This window comes from Anas platyrhynchos, chromosome 15 (assembly GCF_047663525.1).
Source record: "Anas platyrhynchos isolate ZD024472 breed Pekin duck chromosome 15, IASCAAS_PekinDuck_T2T, whole genome shotgun sequence".
NCBI lineage: Eukaryota > Metazoa > Chordata > Aves > Anseriformes > Anatidae > Anas > Anas platyrhynchos.
The window spans coordinates 13,974,142-13,994,890 of NC_092601.1; the positions used below are offsets into that span (position 1 = coordinate 13,974,142).

The 20,749-nt window shown below is 38.9% G+C and overlaps 1 protein-coding gene across 3 annotated transcripts in view; it reads right to left on the reverse strand.

Annotated features, from left to right (window-relative positions):
• PRKAR1B (protein kinase cAMP-dependent type I regulatory subunit beta) overlaps positions 1 to 20,749 on the reverse strand; it is a 101,321-nt gene that overhangs the window by 36,795 nt on the left and 43,777 nt on the right. For all 3 annotated transcript variants that reach the window (XM_027469234.3, XM_027469236.3, XM_027469235.3), the window contains exons 5-6: positions 6,254 to 6,315; positions 5,459 to 5,505 (exon numbers count right to left, since the gene is read on the reverse strand). In XM_027469234.3, coding sequence (XP_027325035.1) covers positions 5,459 to 5,505; positions 6,254 to 6,315 — 109 coding nt within the window. The remainder of the gene's footprint in view (positions 1 to 5,458; positions 5,506 to 6,253; positions 6,316 to 20,749) is intronic.

The window sequence follows — 20,749 nt, forward strand, 5'->3', positions numbered from 1 at the left end:
TGTAATTTTGTATCACAGATTTAAAGTAGATATTTAGCTTTTTTTTTTTGTTGTTGCTGCCACTTTGTGATCTATGTGGACAATCTAATTTGTTCCAGGCATTGCAACTTTCAGATCTTAAATTCCCTCCCTCAAATCTGTTTGTAATAATTTGTGCTTTGTGTCTTGTCAAGCCTTAATATTTGTTATCCAAAAATGAAGATGAGGTTTAGTTCATCTTGGAAAAATAAGCAAGTCTTAGACATGAAGGATATTTATATGTGGGTAGTTTTCCCAAATAAAGCCAGTGGTTTATTTGTAGTACGAATGTGTTTTTCTTAAATATAAATATACTAACTTGGAGACTGCTTTCAGTATCCTAAAAATTCAAGCTGAAAACTCCAAGCTTTAAGAAGTTATGTTTAAAATTTCAGAAAGTATCCTTCCAAAATTAGAAAGGTGTCAAACAGGAAAAACCTTAAAGATGGAAGAATTCAAACAAAAAGTGACCTATGGATTATAAAACATAACTAGTTTTAAAAAACAGCACTATTCTCACATAAACCACTATGTAATTTTCATCTTTGTATATACAAACTAGACAATTTGTATATACAAATAAGGGCCTCAAGAAGATTTGAACTACAGTAAAAAGATAATCTTATCTATTGTCCATAATATTACTTTACAGCTCCAAATATAACTTAATACAGTAAACAAAGAAGCTATTTAGGAGAAATACTGAAAAGTTTTCCCTTTAATTTTCACTATACTGTATTTTGACTGCTGTTGTTTTACAAGAAGAAAACCTGAGAATGACTGTAGAAAGTTGCCATGACATTAAATAGAATGGGAAGTTGTTGGGTCTAAAAAATACATCTGTTCTAAAATGGTAGTTGATGGTGCTTTTTAAAGTAAAAAATGTGAGGTTGTAAGATTAAAATAACAAACAGGAAGTCACTTTTATATTTAGAAGTATGGATTAGAGATTTTTGCAAGACACATACTTTAGCAGGTGCTTTCAACATCTTTACTGGAAGCTGTAATTTAAGCTCTGCCAGATACATTTTGGCATACGTTCACATGTCTCCAAGCAGAAAAGCTTCCGGTAGACAATTGACCTCTGAAACTTCAAACCTCATGCCATTATCTACCTAGTATAAACTTTATCCATATGCAGGGCCAGGTCATGAGTTTACAATTCTCCTCAACCCTGGAGAGCTAAGGAAGACTGTGATCGGTAACTTTATCATGCCCCTTCCCACCCAGTGCCTGCTTTGTTACAATACCTTTCCCATCCTGGTTTCTAGCACCTGGTATACGACACAGAAAATCTGGCTTCACCCAGACCCACCTTTTCCTGATTTCTTCATTACAAACAATGTTCTGGGAAGTACTGCAAAGCAGTAAGGTTTGCACAGCTTACACACTTTTTAGCTGAGTAAGTATACAAGACAGATGGCAAGCTGCTGTAAAGAAATGACCTGAAAATAACAGCCAGCCACCAAGAACCTTTCATATTGAGTTCCTATGGCTTTTGCATTCTTTGAAGAACGCTTTGATTTCTTTAAAGTTAGGTGAAAGTGCTACCAGCATCTCTGTGGATGTCTGCTTTTATTAACTTCACAACAGTTGCCACATAATTGCAAACCTTCTTCACTGCCATAAGGAAGTGAGATTAAAAAAACTTTTTACATAAAAAAACTGTGCTCTTCTCCCTTGGTGCACAGTTCATGTCAAGCAGGGCAGCGTGCTTGTGAACTGAGGGGTATTCCATCTTATTGGGCTGGCCACAGTAATAACAGGAAGGAAATGTACAGATACTTTAATCTGTGGTTATGCTAACAGGGTGCTAAAATTCTAAGAGTTGAGGATAACATATTATATTTTAAAATACATTATTGAATCGTACTTCCAATTTGACTTTGATTATTTCTAAGAAAATTGGAGACTTTCTTACTTTTCTGGGTGCCTATCCCAAGACTAATGGTAAATTACTTTAGAATGTTTATTTTTCCTAACTCAGAACACTACTGGCTGCTTTTGTTATCCCCATTTTGTTGGTAATTTCTGTTTGTTTGTTTTTTGCTTGGCTGATAGATTTTATTTCAGTTTTGCCCTAACTTTCTTCCAGGGGACGGAAATTTTATGATGGTAACTGCAATTTCCTTAATATGTATCTGTTCATGTGCATGGTAAACCTGGCTGCTCAGAGTAAATTGCTCCTTGGATCCACAGTCCAGGCATACCTGCCACTTCTGTGCAGATCATGGAAATGATGAAAGCACAGCCTGGCCAGGGGTTAAAAGCCTCAATGCATATGCCAACACCAGCTGAACTAGGCAGAAAATGGCTTGAGGCTTTAAGTCTCGGGGTCAATTGTCTACTCTCCAAGTAGCTTTTTTTTCTTGGAGAAGGGTGGAAGCATGCCAAAAAAGTATCTGGCAAGGCTTAAATGAACTGCAGCTCAGTTACTAGCGGTCTGGATTTTCTTCAGACAACAAGGATTTTAGCACTGTTGCCCAGAAAGTGGAAGAACTTTTTTTTCTGGGGAGCACTATATTTACAGAGTTGACAGTGCACACCCATGGGGGCTGGGAGCCACTGCCTTATACACAAGAAAGTTACTGGGCATGAGCTGCTCTGCACCAACTGCCCTGGTACAAGTTTTAATCTCTGGGGGAAAGGGCTTGTTTCCCTGCATGCTTCACAGCAAAGGCAATTTCCATAAGTAATTTCTGTAGGTCCCATGGTGTAGCTGCAACTTGCTCCTGGATGACTGAATATTTCTTGTGCCTTCCACAGTAACTCACAAAGGAATTCATTTATTTTCTGGCTGAAGATGTAAGCAAGGCTTAGGAAAGAGAGAGCACCCAGCTGAGGAGATGGGACTGCAGCAGTTAGGTCCACCAGGATGAAGGGAGGAGGATGTTGAAGGAGGACATCATGATAGTTGGTCACAAAAGAGTTTTTCAAGAGTCAGGAGCTTTGGCTGGTCCTGGAATAAGCACAGTCAAAATGACATCTAAGTCTAATTAGGATGTGTTTGTCCCACTGCTCACGTCAGAAAACTGCCCATCCACGGATCTGGGAAGCGTCAGGATGACATTGTTGTGGATCTTTCCACTTTGATCATTCTCCTAGCAGCTACAGGCTGCTTTCAGCAGTGAGGGCAGTAGGGGTTGAGAATGCTTGGGAACATGAAGGTGTGATCTATTCAAAGAAATCCAGCAATTTCTTTTTTTCTTAGAAATCTTTGGAAATCTCTGAGACAAGGCAGGAAGACTGAATATCCCATATCTTATTTAATTGACTGGAAAACTGCAAACTAATCAGAATACAAACAGAATTTCTGCCTTCAACTCTAAGAGCATAAAACAAAGCTGTGCGCTACACTCTTTATTTAGCAAATAATGGGTGGTACTTCCCTTGTTCAGGAAAGCACTCCTAAGATCAGTTAATCCTAAACATGAATCTCACAAAAGTCAACAGGTTTGCTCACCTGCTTGCTCACCAGCCTGTCAAACCAGGGGTCTATGATAAAATTTTCAAAAACCACTGTAGAGTTTAAGAGCCTACAGGTACTTGCACTGCAGTGGCCATGAGGCTACTTAGTTGCTCTAGTTACTTTTCAAGTTTTACCCCAACTCCTATCTCAAAAACCTCAAAGGCCCCTGAAATGTTCTGGGAAATGTAATATTATTCTGCATGAGACTTTCATGAACTCAAGAAATCATCAATTAAAAATGATCTGGACACATGTCTTGAACCATTTCTGGTGAAGATTACTTCTGAAAGAATTTCAACTTTATTCATAAATAACAAGCAGAACCTCTGATATACAACTAGCATGCTGTAGTAACAGTGCTTTTGAGTAGGTGTCAGGATTTACCAGGGAAGGAAACTAAGGTGCTGTCTTCCCTGACAGAGAATAGAGCCACTGATGCTCTAAGCAAATGCTTCTCAGCATTTGCAGAGATAAGGCCACCTGGGCCACAGAGGCAACCACCAGTTACAGAAGATCTTCAAAGCACCTTGTGTGATGGTTTAACAAGCAGATAAAAAACTAGGCCCTGGACATTTATTTTCCCCACTTTGTCAGTGCTTTGTGTGTAAAAGTGATGTGTGCATGTGGAAGATATCTTTTGTTGCAATTAATTGCAAGCATTTTGAGATTGTTTTCTTAGGTCATTTGGACCCCCTCTGTTCCTGAGCCAAACATTGGAGAATACTTTCCTAAAGGTTTTCAGTGAAGGCACATTGTTTTTAACGAAGATTAATCTATAACTTCAATAGTGCATTTGCGTATGTTTGTGGGTCTGATTCAAAGCCAGTGAAGTCATTAAGCTCAGTATCGGGCCTGAACCAATGATTTTAAAACTAAATTTTAGCACTGTTCTATAAATATTGTTCTTTTATTTTATGGCACTGTGTATGTGGCAATGTTTGCTATTGAGAGGTATGCCTGATAGGAACAGTGAGTCAGGCGGATTTCCTGAGAAGCAGCTTCCAGAGGCAGAGGCAGCATGTGAGGTTTCTCAATTCCCAACAATACCAATTAGATGGTCTCCTGACACAAAGAGACTTCTAAAAAAAACGTAACTTTCACTAAAATAACCGTATGCCTCCTGCCTGGATTTAAAATAAATCACTTTCTCCTTTAAGTATTCCAGACAAAACTCATCTGGGCATTTGAAGAGCAATGTTGCTAATGAGCAAACCCATCCTACCCAACAACTCTTGGTAGGAAAGATGTGTGTAGAGAATTCTGTCAAATGAGAAACTTGCAGCAAAACTGCAAAAGGGTCAGTTTCATACAGCATAAATATGATAAGAGGTGAATAGATTACAATGTGGAAGGCAGTTTCAGAAGAAAACTGCATTTCAAAGACTTGCTGATTAAACCACCACACACTCCCTTAAACATTTTGTGGTCTAACAGATCACTTTACACTTATAATAATCCTTGCTTTATTAATATGCTGCATTGTTCGTATATTTGGATCTAATTTTAAAAGCAAATTAAGGTTTCTGAGATGAAACTAGCTGCCTGAGGCTGTATCTCAATTTGGAAGAAAAAAAAACACATGAGCTAAGCTAACTGATTAAAGAAAATATTTTCCTTATGGTTGATCTGAACCCTCGGGTGCATTCCAGCATGGTGGCCTGTTCTGCCAAAGACTGCACACCTCCAGGTGTGGTTAGGGTTCTGAAGATAATGTCATTTGCTTGTTTTTGATACCGTATTTTCCTGCCTGAAATGGACAAATAAGCTAGGATGTAAAACATGCCAATTATAAAATTATGCACAAATGACTTAACACAACAAAAGCGAAGTAATGAGACCAATCCTGTGAAATCTATTTCAAGAACAAAGGAGACAGAACCACAGAACATGGCTGGATAAAGTTGTGTGCCAGTGCATAAAAGTTTATTAAGCAAAATCAAAATAAGCATCAGACCGTAACTGTGTACTTACATCAACCTCGCCTTGGTCAATCACGTAGAAGTTGTCTCCTTCGTCACCTGGAAGCAAAATATAAACGGTGAATGTTTCCTGAAGGTCTGCTAAACTAGTCACTTATTTCCTGTCTCCATATTTAATTCTGTACATATTTGCACAGGCCTGTACACCAGATTACTTACAGTGAGATTCATTTTCTGAAATATCCTTGCCTACTTTCCTTCATAAATCAAACTATCACTATGATTTCTTCCTATAAGTATTTTTCAATTGCATTAATTTATCTCTTTTGATTGATTCAACACTTTATTCAATGTAAACAAGCAAGAGGCTTTAGTATATCCTGAGGGTACTGAAGTCCTCCACAACATGCTGCAGGCATGCAGGTAAGATGCCAAGTGTGATAGCTATGATACAGCACAATGAGGTGTTGAATATTCCCAACAACTGCAAAAATATTTTCCACCTCTAATTACCCTCAGCTAGCCTGTGCCACCCTTGCATACTCTGAGTTGTGCTTTAGTTCCTGAATATCTTAAGTTAAGGAATGAACATATTAATTTGAAATACTACTTATCTACATTTAACCACAGCAGTTTGAAACCCTAGAGAGCTCTACATATATTAGAGAAGATTGTGAACAAAACATTGGGCCCACATCAATGAACTTATGATATAGCCCGACACTTACAAGCTTTTGGAATATGGTCATTCTTCTCACTAAGCAAAGATGGTGAACTCTCAGATGAAGAGATGTGAATCATACAGTCTAAGCAAACATGCAAGGGTAAAGAAGAGGCGAAGGATTACCCTGTTGTATGACTGTTTCTCCTGCGATATGTGTTACGGGAAACATGGCATCAAATATGTCACTGGAAAAGAAAGAAAAAATTGTTAATGAATCAGACGTATTTCTTATCTAACCAGTAGACCTACAGTCATTGTTGCATTAAGCCTTCATTAAGAGATATGGCAGAAAAAGAAAAGGAAAATGTTAGTTGCAAGAGAACCCCTGCTTGGCAAGAAACCAAAATAACTAGTTTGGCACAAGCTGTCGTTTAAAACTAAGGCCGTGATTCAGTGCATGCTATTTTGAAAGAACTCTTGAATTATATGCACATAGGCCACTTCTTACAGCATTACACAAACTAGCCAGCTTGAATATTTTATTGTCTAAGCAGACAGATTTCAGATTTTCAGCTGCAATCAGTATGTGTCACAGCAGTAATTGCTAGATGCCTAAACGGGAGCTCTGCTCTTCTGAACATCTGGCCTCACATTCACAAGCAAAACCTGTTCCACAATGCAGAGTACATTTGGAAAGGTAGATGGCTCTAAATTAACGCAGCATAAGAGCTGGCAAGAGATTACACTTACAGTGCAGCAGACGGGAGGCCAAACTGAAAATCTTAGTTGCACTTTAGCGAGCTACTAGTGAGAAGGGAGTCTGACCAATGCTATAGAAACGCTGAAGCTACAGAAGAGCCTTTCCCTCATTAATCACAGCTGAATTACACACCTTACTGTGTTCTTAAGCATACTGTCACATATCCTTAAAAGGCCAGGCAGAGCAGTAAGGGCGAGAACGCACCCTGCACCAACACTTTGGGCAACTTGCCCAAACCCAGTCCTTTGTTTATTGAGGGAGACAGCAGGCTCCCTGGAGCCAGGGCTTCCTCTCTCCACACCGGGGTTTTGGGGAACTTATTTTCAGACGCATGAACAGCACTGAGCCGGGTGCTCCCCACCTCTCTTCCCCTTCCTATGCATCAGTAGCAAGGGCTAAAGGAAATAGCTCCCCGACACAAACAAAAGGCAGCCAGGCGGAGTTGTTAACTAGGCTCTTCGCTGGTCTGGAGTGGGAATGGTCCATTCAAGGACCACCGATGAGGGAGGAGAGACAAAACCCTTAGATTGGCATGGAGCAAATTCCTCACAAACGTAAAGGAGTGCAAACAGTGGAGAAATGTAACATTTTCATCAAAATAGCCAGAAGATCAGCAACAAACCCGTGTTGCATTTCAATGCCTTATATGGGAAATGCATATTGTAAAATCCCATTATTAGCTTATTTCCTGTTCAACTGTTCCAGAATTTATTCAGGCTCAGTTCTAGGAAATGTTTTACTCCTAAGTTCAAATTGGTCATGTCTTTCCTCTTAAGCAGCCAGAACGTTTTTGCTCCCATGGCTGAGATGGAGTACCAGGGCTCTGGGTCAGTACCACTCGCAGAAGTGGGAGACCTGAAACCAAACATCTCCCACTGCTCCTGAGTACCTGCAAGGGATGCTTAGACCTATACTAAGATGATACCTTTTGCCCCTGTTTCTTCATCAGGCCCACCCTGTGCTATTTCCACTCACATTTAGGAAATGCTTCCATCACTGGTAAAAAGCCTGCTCAGAGGTGCTGCAGAGACCATGTTCGCACCCCATTCTGAGCACCGATGCAAAGATCTATAATAAATTATTCTGAAAAGTATATGGACTGTATTCTTACATCCACTAAACTCATTTTTAAAGAGCTTAAATGGGTTCAGCATTTCTCCAGTTCAGGGATTTCTCCAGTTCAGGGACTTCTCTGCTGGCAGAAAACAAGCATCAGTCTGGTGTAGGCTATGGAGCTGGTTCCTGTGCCCACTCTCAGCCTAAAGAAATGGGAGCATAGTGCTGGGGAAAAGTACCATGATGTTAGGTGCTGAACAGGAACAGTCAGCAAGGGGACCTTCTGTCAATGAGGCAAGTCAACCTGTTCTTCAGTAGCTCTAGGACCTGGAAACTTGGTATCAACAGAGCCTCATCTTCCTCCCCGTCATTTCCCCTCCACTGGGCCTGGTCACCTCACTGAGCTGTACAAAGAGTTCTGGAGCATTTACTGGAGGAAAAGGCACTTCACCAAATGGCAGAGAATAAAGTCTTCAATGTGAAACATCCAAAAATAGATATGACACTGGGAATATCAATAACCAAACCAAAATGTGACTGCTTGAACAAACTTGGAAACATTTTTTTTGGAATAGAAATGCAGAGGAAATAACTACCCACAATTTCAGCCTTTCATCTTTGTTTTAAGATTGTATTTTATTTATAACTTAACAATTGACTGTACAAACAGTGCCCAATAAATTATGTATAGCACTGTGTCCTTCTCCTAAATGTTCCACATCTCATTTCTGCAACACTTCATAGTTTTCTCAAAAAACTTGTTGACCGAAACTTTCAGTGGAAGGTGTAATGAACCCAAAGTCTGTCAGCAGTTGTTTTACATGAATATTCTGCTGCCTCCTTCCATCACAAATACAATGATTTTCAACCAGGTCTTCATTTTATTAGATGAAGGCTTGGATTTTTAAAGAGACCTTTGAAGGATACGTCATCAAACATTAGCCTAAAATACATATAAACACATATAAACACACAGACACACAAGTTATCTGTAATTGTAGTGGTGTTGATTTATATCTCCAAAGTGAAACAAGGACATATCTTTGATAAACAAATGTAAGTGACCAGTAATATCATGACTGTCACTGGAAACACGAAGTCATGTTTCTTTCTACTTGGGAACTATTATTCTTAATTTATATGGATAGGCCAAGATCTCTCACAGTGATTAATGAGTCGGAGTGTTTCTGCTTTTGGATGCTCAGTTTGAGATTCATTAAACAGACTCAGATCTCAGATGATATGGATCAAGAGGCAGCCTCAAAGTTTCTCAACCTACAAGTCTGGCAGCCAAAAGCTGGGACATTTAGAATACCACCAAAGAAAACCACCCTTCTGGAAATTATCATCATCTAATGTACCGAATGCTTCAGGTCCCTGTATGAAATCTGGCTTTTCATTTAATTCAGACTAAGTGTAAAATCTGTTTTGAGAATTTTCTTATTGCCTTTATTCGCAGTTGCTGAAATAAACACAAAAATGTCACAAGGATCAACATGCCAAAATACTTTGAAAATTTGAAAGATTTGTTCCTGACCCGAGCCAAAATATGAGACTACAATAAGCAGACATATTTTCCACCTCCCCAGTAAATGTCCTATGTTCCACATTCAGTTTCAGCCTCGTCCTAGGTCTGTACTATGTAGAGAAAACAAATCAAGCTTTAAATACCGAATGAGTTAAGAAGTGGCACTCATAGAAGGCATAAATAATATAGCAAGGTCAAAATATGGCCTGTTGTTTTCTTCTTGCCTCATGCACCTGTTTATGTTTTTAAGCCATTCAAAATAATTTGCTGATTATTATGGCTAAAAAAGAAGCCCTTAAAAATACAGTGCTGCAACGATCTCACCATCAAGCAAAGATTGTAGCCATGTTCTCCTACAGCTCTGCAAAATTAGGTAATTGCATTTCTTGGTTTTGAAAGTATTGTTAAATACTGTTAAATAATTAGAGACAGACACATGCATGCATGTTCCTACATTACAGCATAAACAGAAAGCCAGAAAATCACTAGTTAAGTCTTCGCCCAATGTTGAACTACCGTGATTTCATTTTCTCTGTCTGAGCTGCACTACTAAGAACACAGCAGCCTCTGTCTTCTGCCTCTGCACCAGCTATTTAGCTGTTGACATCAACTGTGCTAGCAATTCTGTGTGCTGAACTGATATGGAAAGGGCTTGATTTTTTGCCAGGGTTTTTATTATTGTGCCGTAAACGAGAATTGCTCACAGGGATTTCCTTATTTTGTTCAAATGGAAATGTTATCATTTGCCATGTTTCCAGATGACTTGTGCAGGTGATGGAAGAAGAAAACAGGGCAACCACTTCTGGTATTTCAGCAGCTGTTCCATGAGACTGCAGCCACAAGTGATGCACTGCACCCAGCACCTCCTGGGCTCGGCATCTGTCCTTGGAGGGCTGTCTCTGACCCGCTTCAGAGCCAATTTTTTTAATAGTTTTTGATAGGCTCTGTATTTTTTTTTCACAGCTTCCCTACCTGCTTACAGAGGATCTGTGTCTGCTTAATTGTGGCACCTGGAGCCAAACATTTGTTCCAACCAGAAGGTATCAAGGACAACTTTTGAAACTATAGTTGCAAGTGGGTTTGTATGTACAAGAATACCCACATTTCGATCCAAAGGGAGACACTAGCAGGACATTACTAATGCTTTCCAGGGGGATTTCTGCACATTTAATTATTTTTAACTTTTTGATAGTATCCTTCAAAAACAAATTACAAGAGAAGCATGTGAGCAGCATAGAACATACAGAACAGTTAACTAGTCCAACAAAGTCAGAACAAGAAATGTGTTTAGACATGAAATCTCTATCTATTCAATCAAAAAATACCACCTGTCTTCTTAGGGAATATCAAAATGCAAAAGACATTTTCAGAAAGGTCAAAGATATCAAAGACTTGCAGCAAGTTTTAGCACATGAAGCATCTTCCATGAGTGTACAGGAGAACTGGAAATGGCTGTGGTCAGAGTTGAAATCATAGGGTCTGACCCTCCACTGTCTGTCATTTGTATGACTTCTTGACACCTGCACAGGCTGAGCCAACTCCCTTTTCATGCAAAAAAGAAAAAGCCACACAAATCAATGAGGCAGCAAAGGTTTATACCAGTAAACAATCTATTACACTGATTGCAAAATAAGTATGATGAAACACTTTGCTGATTTAATTCAGTAGCATTTTATATACCCTGTTTGCCAAGACATAAATGACTGCACTAAGAAGAAGCTAGTAGAGAGGGCAGGCCCAGGAGCTTCTCTTTCTCACGAGAAAAACTGAATGATAAAAATAAATCATCTCATCTGCTTTTACACTGAGGCTGCCTGGAGTCAGCACAGTATATGAGATAGGCAAAAAAATAATGTGCAGTGTAGGTAATATAGTACTGGCAATGGGCAACTGAGACCAAGCTTGTTAAAACAAAGCGAGAGAACAAGGATTCCAAGCACTTTCAGAACCAGACCATGGCAATGGCCAAAATAGGGAAACTATGTAAGACAATTTATCAGTTTCACAATCAGATTTCTTTCCAGCCCTTGCTGTGCTGAATGCATTACAGGAAAGGAAAAATGGAATAGACAAAATGTATATGTGTTAGACAAAAATGGAAAATCCTCGTTATACCTGCAGGTTATAATTTGTCAGAGTTCAATCAGAACAATTTCATCCTGCAGACAAACTCTGAAAGCTTTCAATATGTGTGCTACACAGCATTTTTTCTTGTTTTGCTATCTCTCTAACAAAACAAAGAAAGCCCTGTATTGTTGAGGATAGGTTTAAAAGATATGTAGTTACTCTGGCATAATTCAACAAAGACATGCAACTTTTCCTTTGATTAAGACTGCTCTAGCATGAGAATTTCAGTGTTTTAAACCTTTCTGACTCATGTATCCTTAAAGTTTAGTAAACATGGTTGATAACAACTCCGCCTTTTTTAGCTGTAACTCTTGTATCTGGGTACTATTTTAAGATTTCTGAAGTTTTGGAGTTTTGTTCTCTTCTCCTGCTTGTCTAAGATATTCTTATGATTCATTTCCTGAAAAGATAACAACTTTCTAGCAATTGTTCTAACAACAAGCTTCTCCTGCCCTGGAAGGACGAAGAGCACAGAACTTAAAACCAACAACTGGGTTCAATTAACATCTATGCAATGAAGGAATAATTGCAGTACTTCACCACCAAACAAATGGGAGGCTCTGGGTTATGTGGTGCACACCATGTAAGTATAAACCTTTGATCCACAGCTTGATCCTAAAAACACTGCATGTCATTGCTGATGTACAACACTGGAACCACTAAGAAACAATTACTATTATCAAATGACTATTGACAATAAAAACAATACTTTGCACAGGTAAAAGAAAAGATTCCTTTATAGAGGTATTGAAAGTTAATGGTCTGGAGCCCACAGTTGCTATAATCAAATATGTGGTGTCACAGGCATGTACCTAGGGTAGAGAGTCATGCCTGAAGCCTTAATAAAAACATTATGCAGCTACTTCCGTTAACTTCTTTTCCTGTTAGGAGAGCAACAAATTAATTATAGCAACAAACAAGGCTACTAACAATTACGAACATTAAATTACTTCATTATAATGGTCAATGTTTAATTATTATTACAATTAAGTCATACAATGATTTTACTATAATGACCACATGAGTCTTTGAAATTAGACATGAGAAGACATTCTAAATGGCAGGTTAAAATTAAAGTCCATGTCTAATTCCATAACATTTATTAAGTCACAAATCCACATAACTTAGAGGCATGTGAAACAGAAGAAAAATACAACTGCCGTCTTATGTTTCTGTGAAGTATTTCCATTTTTACTGTTCTATGAAGTCCTTTTATAGGTTCATTAATTATTACAGTGAACGACCTGAATGAAACTTTATAAGCATAGCATCAATTTATTTTACAGACTCTATATATATCTGCAGGTCAATGGTTCACATCATCTTCAACACATTAAAAATAGCTTTCAAAGAGACAGGGTTTCTGCAGGGATCTTCATCTGGAAAACCATCTGCCATGGCCGACTGCAGTACGAGGTGATCCTCTAAAAAGGGGCCAAGCCTTGCGGCTGGAGGATAACGAGGTCCACCCCACCCCATAGCTTATGCCAAGGCCTCTTTTCTTCCTGTCCACTCCTCAGAAACATCTGTTTGTGGAAATCATGCAGCTAAGCCCTTTGTTGTACCACACTCGTCCAGAAGTCAGGGCTCAGTGGACATATAACTCAGATTTGCCTCTTGCTATCATCCCTAGCTTTCCTTTTAGGACGTTGATGGAAGACCCGTTTCCTTCAACAAGACCCAGTGGAAGACACCCTGTGGCAAGGCACATGGGGGATGCAGGGAGGTGGGGGAGAACACTACCAAATGTGTATGTGAGGCCACGTGGATCACCTCAGACCTAACGCCAGGCTGCAGCTACAAGGCAACCCTTCGAGCAGGTCCAGCTAACACAGCTCTCCAGAGCTCACAGCAGACCACTTACACATATTTTACAGCTTCTAGTTCAAGGACAACTGCAGATCAAGCTGCTTTACCAAGAGAGTACCCAGAAGGGTGAAGGAATCGATTCTTTCCCCCTGTTCAGCACTAGTAAGGCAGCATGGAGTACTGCATCCAGTTTGGGGCTCTCCCATATGCATTTATGAAAGCCTCTGACAAACTGGAGTGAGTCCACAATGGCCTCCAAAATGGTCCAGGGCTGAAGCATGCAGATGAAGAGAGGGTGCTAGACCTGCACTTATGAAAAGTTCAGGGCAGACCTTACTGCTCTCTACAGCTGATTAATGGGATGGTGTAGAAAAGACACAACCAGACCTGTCTTAGAGGACCACAGCAGAAGGCACCAAGCACAAATGGGAACAGAGGAAATTCCCATCAGATAAACAGAAACATCTTACTCTAAGGATGGTCAAGCACTGCAAGAGGGGCTCAGAAGAGGGAAGGATTTCAAACCTTGCCCTGCAAGGCCCTCAGTTGGAGCATCCAACCCCAAGAGAACCTGGCTGGAGCAGCAGGTGGGACGAGGCACCCCTGGAAGCCCCTTCCAGCCCCGTCTTGGCGGCGAGCTTCCCGCAGCGGGAGAGGCGAGGAGGTACGGCACGGAGCCGCAGGCACCGCGGAGGCAGGGGAGCGCGAGTCAGGAGGCCAGCTGGAGGAAATCCCATGCATAATGCACGGAAAATATGCTGTGTGTGTACAGATGTAGGAGTATCTGCGCACTTCTGCATAAATAATTGCAAGGAGACTATATCCCAACTTCTCATCGCTAGTATCGCTGCTCGGCAACAAATTCTGTGCATATCAAGAGATCCTGATTACAAATTAGGTAAAAACATGTTTTCCTGCAGAAAATAATCAGTTTGCTGAAACTGAATATTCCTGTGGAAAATGGCTGATGCCATTTCCCATTTAAAATATATATTTTTTTAAGTTTTGTAACTGTCTACATGTTCTACTGCGGTATCTTCAGAGAATCTACTTTTCACTATGGTATTATTTCAAAATTAGTTTTCTTAATAAAAGGTTAATATCAAAATAAGACATTGTAAAATGATATTTCTATTGATCTTAGTCATATTTGTCAGTTTGTTTTCTGTTTGTAACCATTCTCAAGATTTTGATCTTGGAATTAAGACTCAAAATGGGGGGTAAAATTAGATGCCAAGAGAAAAACAAGCAAGTAAAAAAAATGAGAAACTTGGGCCAATAAAATACAGTTTCTACTTGGTTATGATGTACAAATATATATATCTACATATATAAATACACAGACAGAGACACACACATTAGACTGCACAGGCTTCTTTCTGTTTTATTAGGTAAAGGATAAGTGATTGAAAACTCTTTCCTTAGCCAGCAGGTACAGGACTCTAATTTAAAGATAGAGATATTTATGGAGGTTATACACAGCATTGCTGCAAGCATAATATATTGAAGCTTTTACTCTGAGAAAGCTCCAAATATATTATTATTAGAAGCACAGAAGGGCACTGTAACTAAGTCAAAGCTGTTATTTGCATGAACTGGCATTCCAGAAATGACCTGGGGAAATGCTTATCACGATGAAAAATCATGTACTTGAGACAAAGTGGGCCAAATTCATCTCTAGTGTAATTGAAATGAGGTCAGTATATTTGAGCTAACTGAGGAGAATGGCCCTATAAGTCACAGATGAGTATATACAATTTACAGGTAACCACCATACAGTTAATTAATTAATTGTCTCTTTCTCAAACATGCTAGAAAAGAAATGGTGGATAACACAATGAAAAATAAATAAATAAATATATTAATTGCTTCTGGTGGGACAGAAAGAAAACACCACAATAATAATAATCATCCCCAAAGCAAATCTCTGCTGTTACTGATAGGAAGCAAATTCCACCAGTGATAAAGGGTGACCAAAACAAAGTTCCCATATTTGAACAATTTATTTCTTCTAGTACTTTTAAATCCCTTCACTCTTTAATTTCAAGCTCCCTCTTCTGGACTATCCCAATTAAACCAGAGAGTTACTACGCACTACTCATCATCCTTACTTTAGTACTCAGATAATATAGCTAAAGAAGTCCCTTGTAAATGGCACTGATAAAGATCACTAATCTAAATGGTTTTTACAGCTGAAGATCTTTGAAAATATATTAGCAAATGCTCAGATTTAAAGAGCTCCCAAGCCTTTGCAGTGATAGACCCAAAATGCACTATCTTATCTCTTGGAGTAGATGCTCAGCTTAGGGACACAGGAGCATATATGCCCAGGGATATCCCTACATAGGGATATAAGACATAGTGAATTATGGTAAATTACATTTCACATTTGCATAAGTAAATAGGAAAGAAAACATACTATGTACATTACCTTTTGTTGACATTATTTAGTGAAAAATACCTCCCCCAAAACAGTAATAGTGCTTTCTGTTCTACCTTTGAAAATGAGATGGAGAGGACAGTCTTTCATGAGAGAGAAACATTATATATTTAACTTTTCTTGCATCTCTTTGGCTAGCAAACTGTTGACAGGGAAAGATTTATTCTACCAATAAATCAATTTTCCTACTCAGAGCACGCCTATAAACAGCTAATTGTGCTTGTAGGAACTTGGTCTTGAACCCAATATTCACCTATTTTAATTTACTTATTTTTGTACTCTGTGCAAGATTCACTCTTAGGAGTTTTTTATAAATATGGGAAAATTAAATTGTATTTGATTATTGTGATTGTTCCTTCAATTCACATACATACTGCTCCTACACACTACTTTTATGACTACAGCTCCTGCACCTAGGAGAAAGGTTTGTGTGCCACAAGACACAGTTGCCTCTGCCTGGCAACTACATCACCACAGAAATAGATAAAAAATAAGAAGTATAAGATGTTAGGCTAAAAGCTTTTCCTTTCCGTGCCTGGTGGCCCTTGTCATTTGTGATACTGCAAGAATTAGTGATTAGATGCTAAATATAAATGCAGTTAGAGCAGGTTTTTATCAGCTTCATGTAAAACAGTTTTGCCTATCGGGAAACTCCTTGGATAATTCATGTAAGATGTGTATCAATACGTCCTGCCACTGAAAAAGCTGGGAAGTGATTAGTGACTGAAGCCAAGCCTCTGCAGAGTTTTAGTTACCAAGTCACTCAGCAGCGTGCCTCCTGCAAGTCAGAAAAACGCATGCTGCAACTAATCAAGCAGTGTTTGACATGCGTCTCCTTTGGCTGACAAGCACATAACATACGGCCGCAACCATCTCCCACATCTTGCTTAATTAATTTCCATCCTTGTTGTGCTCTCCCACACCTGGGGATATCAAACAGCTGCATATAATAAAAACATTTTAACCTGTGTTAGTGGATAGGATTCAATTTAGTTTATAATTGGATCGGTAAATGAAATCATTATAAAAAAGCTGATAAAGGTTATCTAGAATGAGTCAGAATTATTTTTTAAAATTGCATAGATGTAGTGTTAAACAGCTAATGAATAAAATTCACAGCTGACACAAAACCACATGTCCACAAGCACTTGATTTTATATTTGCATATCTATTATAGCTTACAGACATGTGCAAACTCAAACACCCACACATTTTCCTTATGTTTTCCCTAAGTTTATCATTACTCCCCTTCATCTCTGATTCACAGCATTTCTGAGATAGAATCTTTACAATAAAACGAACCAGAGATAAAATTTCCTTAGACAATAAATACTTCTTTTGTAAGAGGTTTTTAGTGAACTATGTCAATTAAGGCAGCTTCATTTTTTGCAGCTTCATTTGTTACAGCTTCAGTAATTCAGAGAATGAGAAAATAGAGATCGATTAGATCAGATGATACAAATATTTTTTCTTAAGTGATCTGTATTTACAGGGATCTGAAGGAAATTAAGCTTTTTAGGCATGAAGAGCTGTTTAAATCTACAGAACGTACAAATGCAGACCTAAGGGCACACTTTCTTCATACACATAGAGATAAATTCAGACAGAGTTGCATTACTTTGTTCCTTCTTTCTCAGTAATTTTCTTTCAGACTCTTCACTAACCACTAAAATGTACATCAAAGCAATGTTTAAGACACGCAGCAATATTACTGGCAGGAACACCTGCTACTTCTAACCTCACCGCACTAATTTACTATCAGCTTGCTGTTTTAAAAAACTGCCTTGCAAACACATCACTACTGTTTCTCCTGCGTTCTGCTGCTAACATTGAAAAAATCAGGAGCGGCCAGTATTAAATTCAGTGATTTAATGTGCACAGGTCTACTTTATCTTTCCACAGGGATTGCGAGGCTGTGAATCTCAGCTATGTTGAGCTTTCATTACATTGCCAGGATGAGAGAGGGGAAAAAGCACTATTGTATATGCCTTCCTGCATATCTGCGGCACATTTTTGAGATGCCTGTTTGAAAGGGAACACGAAGAATTCGTCAGGCAGGCTGGTAGATCAGTATTAACGCAGACATTTTTGGTCACTCTCAGTCGACCGCCAAACGGCGTGGAGTGTTTGCACCTTTTCACTCAGCTCTGCTGGCTCGGTGTTTGCCTTCATGCTGGTATCATTTCTGCAGCAGTTTCTCAGCAGGAAGAATCGTATTTTATGGCATTAAAGAAACCAGGACAAACTCAGCCCAAACCAAATTGCAAAAACTCGCGAAGGTACATTATCACCCAACTCATGTTGTTTCCTCAAAACTAAATAGCCCTCCCTGCTCACGGATTTCTGTTTAATTTGGCCTCTGGCATGACAGAAAGGAATTTTTTGCCCATTTACACAACTCTATGAATCAAATGCTGACAACAGTAAGCTGCTCCTCAGTCTGACTTAGAGGCATGCACTGCAGAAAAACAGCCAAGTGCCGTGCTTGCTCTATCAGGCCTCACACATAAACCAGAGATGATATGGCCTGTAGCATACAAATCCCTCTGAATGTTAACTTTAGGGAGAAAAAATGCTTCACGGTTCCATCTCTTGAAGACTTGATATATGGCTGAGCCAAATTATCTCAACACAAACACATCTTTGACATTTATTTCTGAACATAAAGCAATGATGGAAAAAAAATCACCATGTATAATTCCTGCAAAAAGAACCCCGAGTCCTAGCTGGATAGGCTGCTATACACTGCTCCGGCACAGGCATCTTAAAATACTCATCCTGTAAACTGAGAACTGATTTAGATTAAGTTTAAAAAATAATAAAGAAAAAAAATAGTCAAAAGATTTTGCCGTTTAAATAGTCTTTTTAATGTAGGGCATGCTGGCTCTATTCGTGTTGATATCAAATTCCAAAATACAATAAAGAAATTAAGCAGAAATGTCTATACTAAAGCCCACTTAAAATAAATCCAATTAAGGGGAATAAATAGGACAAGAGAACAACTAATTCCTTGTATTTGGTTCTCTTCAAGGAATATTTATATAAATCCACGGTCTGACATTTATGCTGTTTCATGTGACAGGGATCAGAATTCTCCATAGCCCAACGCTTCTAAAGCATTTACCCCTACAGCCTGATCGTGCACCTTTGTAACGAATAATAGAAATCTCTCCACATTCACAGTAAATTTTCTATAGAATTGCAAAAGGTCTAACCCCGCAAGCTTTTAGCCATGTGAACAGTCACCACTCATACTTGAAATAAAAGGAATAATTTAATGAAAGGGTTTGTAGAATCAGGGATTTAAAGAGAGAACATTCTGGGACAAAGAACATCTCTCTTATCTGCACTTGTGAAGTGTCTTGTAATCGCAAGTATTATATATGTGCTTTGTAATGCAGTAATAATAACAAAGAGAATTTTGAGCACAGTGCCTGAATTAAGTAACTGTCCTGGATCCTGTAAAAATCTTGCCATCGGGCTGCTTTGTGGTAAGGAGAGGGCTGCGCAACCTGGGGACCCAGCTCATGGGTTCCCCTTTTGTGCTCCTGGGTGCAGAGGAAGGGGAGGGAGGTCGCTTGGAGCCACTTTGCTTCTTACTTTTTAGGGGGACGTAGTCACGAGCTAGGAAGGGACTCGACCCATGGCTGGTAATATTTAGATGCAATGGTCATGCCCAAGTATAGACCACGTCCAAGTCAGAGGCAGAAAAGGGCAATGTTTGTGTGTGTTTATGGATGACCATCTACAAGACAAAACTCCAGCCCTCGGGACACTTCAGTTTGGGTCTAAACTGAGATGCTATCAACCCAAATCAAGTGCAATTTAAAAAGATAACTATAACAAGAACACTGCAGACAAACTTCTTGGTGAGGGTCAAAAGAAAGGGGAGGAGGAAAGCAGCGAAAAGTGTTTCTTAAATAGAGGAGATAAAGATAGTAGGAGATAAAAAGGTCAGACTAGGTGGTCTAAAGGTCCCTGCTAACCCTAAACTCAGTGAAAGATACAGAAAAGCAAACACTTGATCTCAGAAAGATTTGCTCATACAAAGAAAGTCTTGAAAAAAAGAGCAATGCACGTCTTTCGGAAAAGAACCAGCTATGGAAGTAATGCTTATACCCTGCTGGTAGATAAATGCATGATGAACTGCACAAACAGATCCTGCTACTAAGGGCCACTTCCCTCCAGATTTTAAACAGCACCATACACTCACGTTCCTCTTCAAAAAGGTACACTTTCTGCCATATCATACTTGACGGTAATTTCAGAGGTTATAAAAAAAATTCTTAAATGAATAAACAGATCTGAAAAATAAACTACTGATGTACCATAGGATTTGTAACATTAAGTTGACTTTAAAAAATAGACTAATACATGCAAAGGTCACTAAAATATTTATATTAATGATGGAGCTGAACACTAAGCAGATATTGACTTCTGTTAAGGTGAACCTCAAGATTTATTGGCCTAAGAGGTAAACATTGACTGAGATAAATCCAAGGTCAATATTTACTACCAAGGACAATAAATCTTGATGGCCTATGAAACATAAAATAAATAAATATATATATATGTATACACTTATAGACACAAGTATATCTAGAGATATTTACACAAATTATTTGAAAAAATGATCAACATATTTTTTAAAATGTACTTTCATATATATGGTAGAAAGAACCAATGACCAATTCTGAATGAGTGGTAGATTCAGCTATTTGCATACATCAACACCAATGATATCTAGGGGTAATATTACTGCTTCTCCAAGTGACTGTCTTTGCCCAGTGAGCTGGGTGAAATGTTACCAAGGCACAAAGGGAAGTCAGGCCCCCTAAGTCTGTTAGTGCAAATTGGCTGCCTTATTGCCATCAACAGAGTTATATACAGCAAACTTGGCTGAACAATTGTTGAGCTCTAGGCTTATCAGCAAGGAAGATTTTAGGTACTGATTATGAG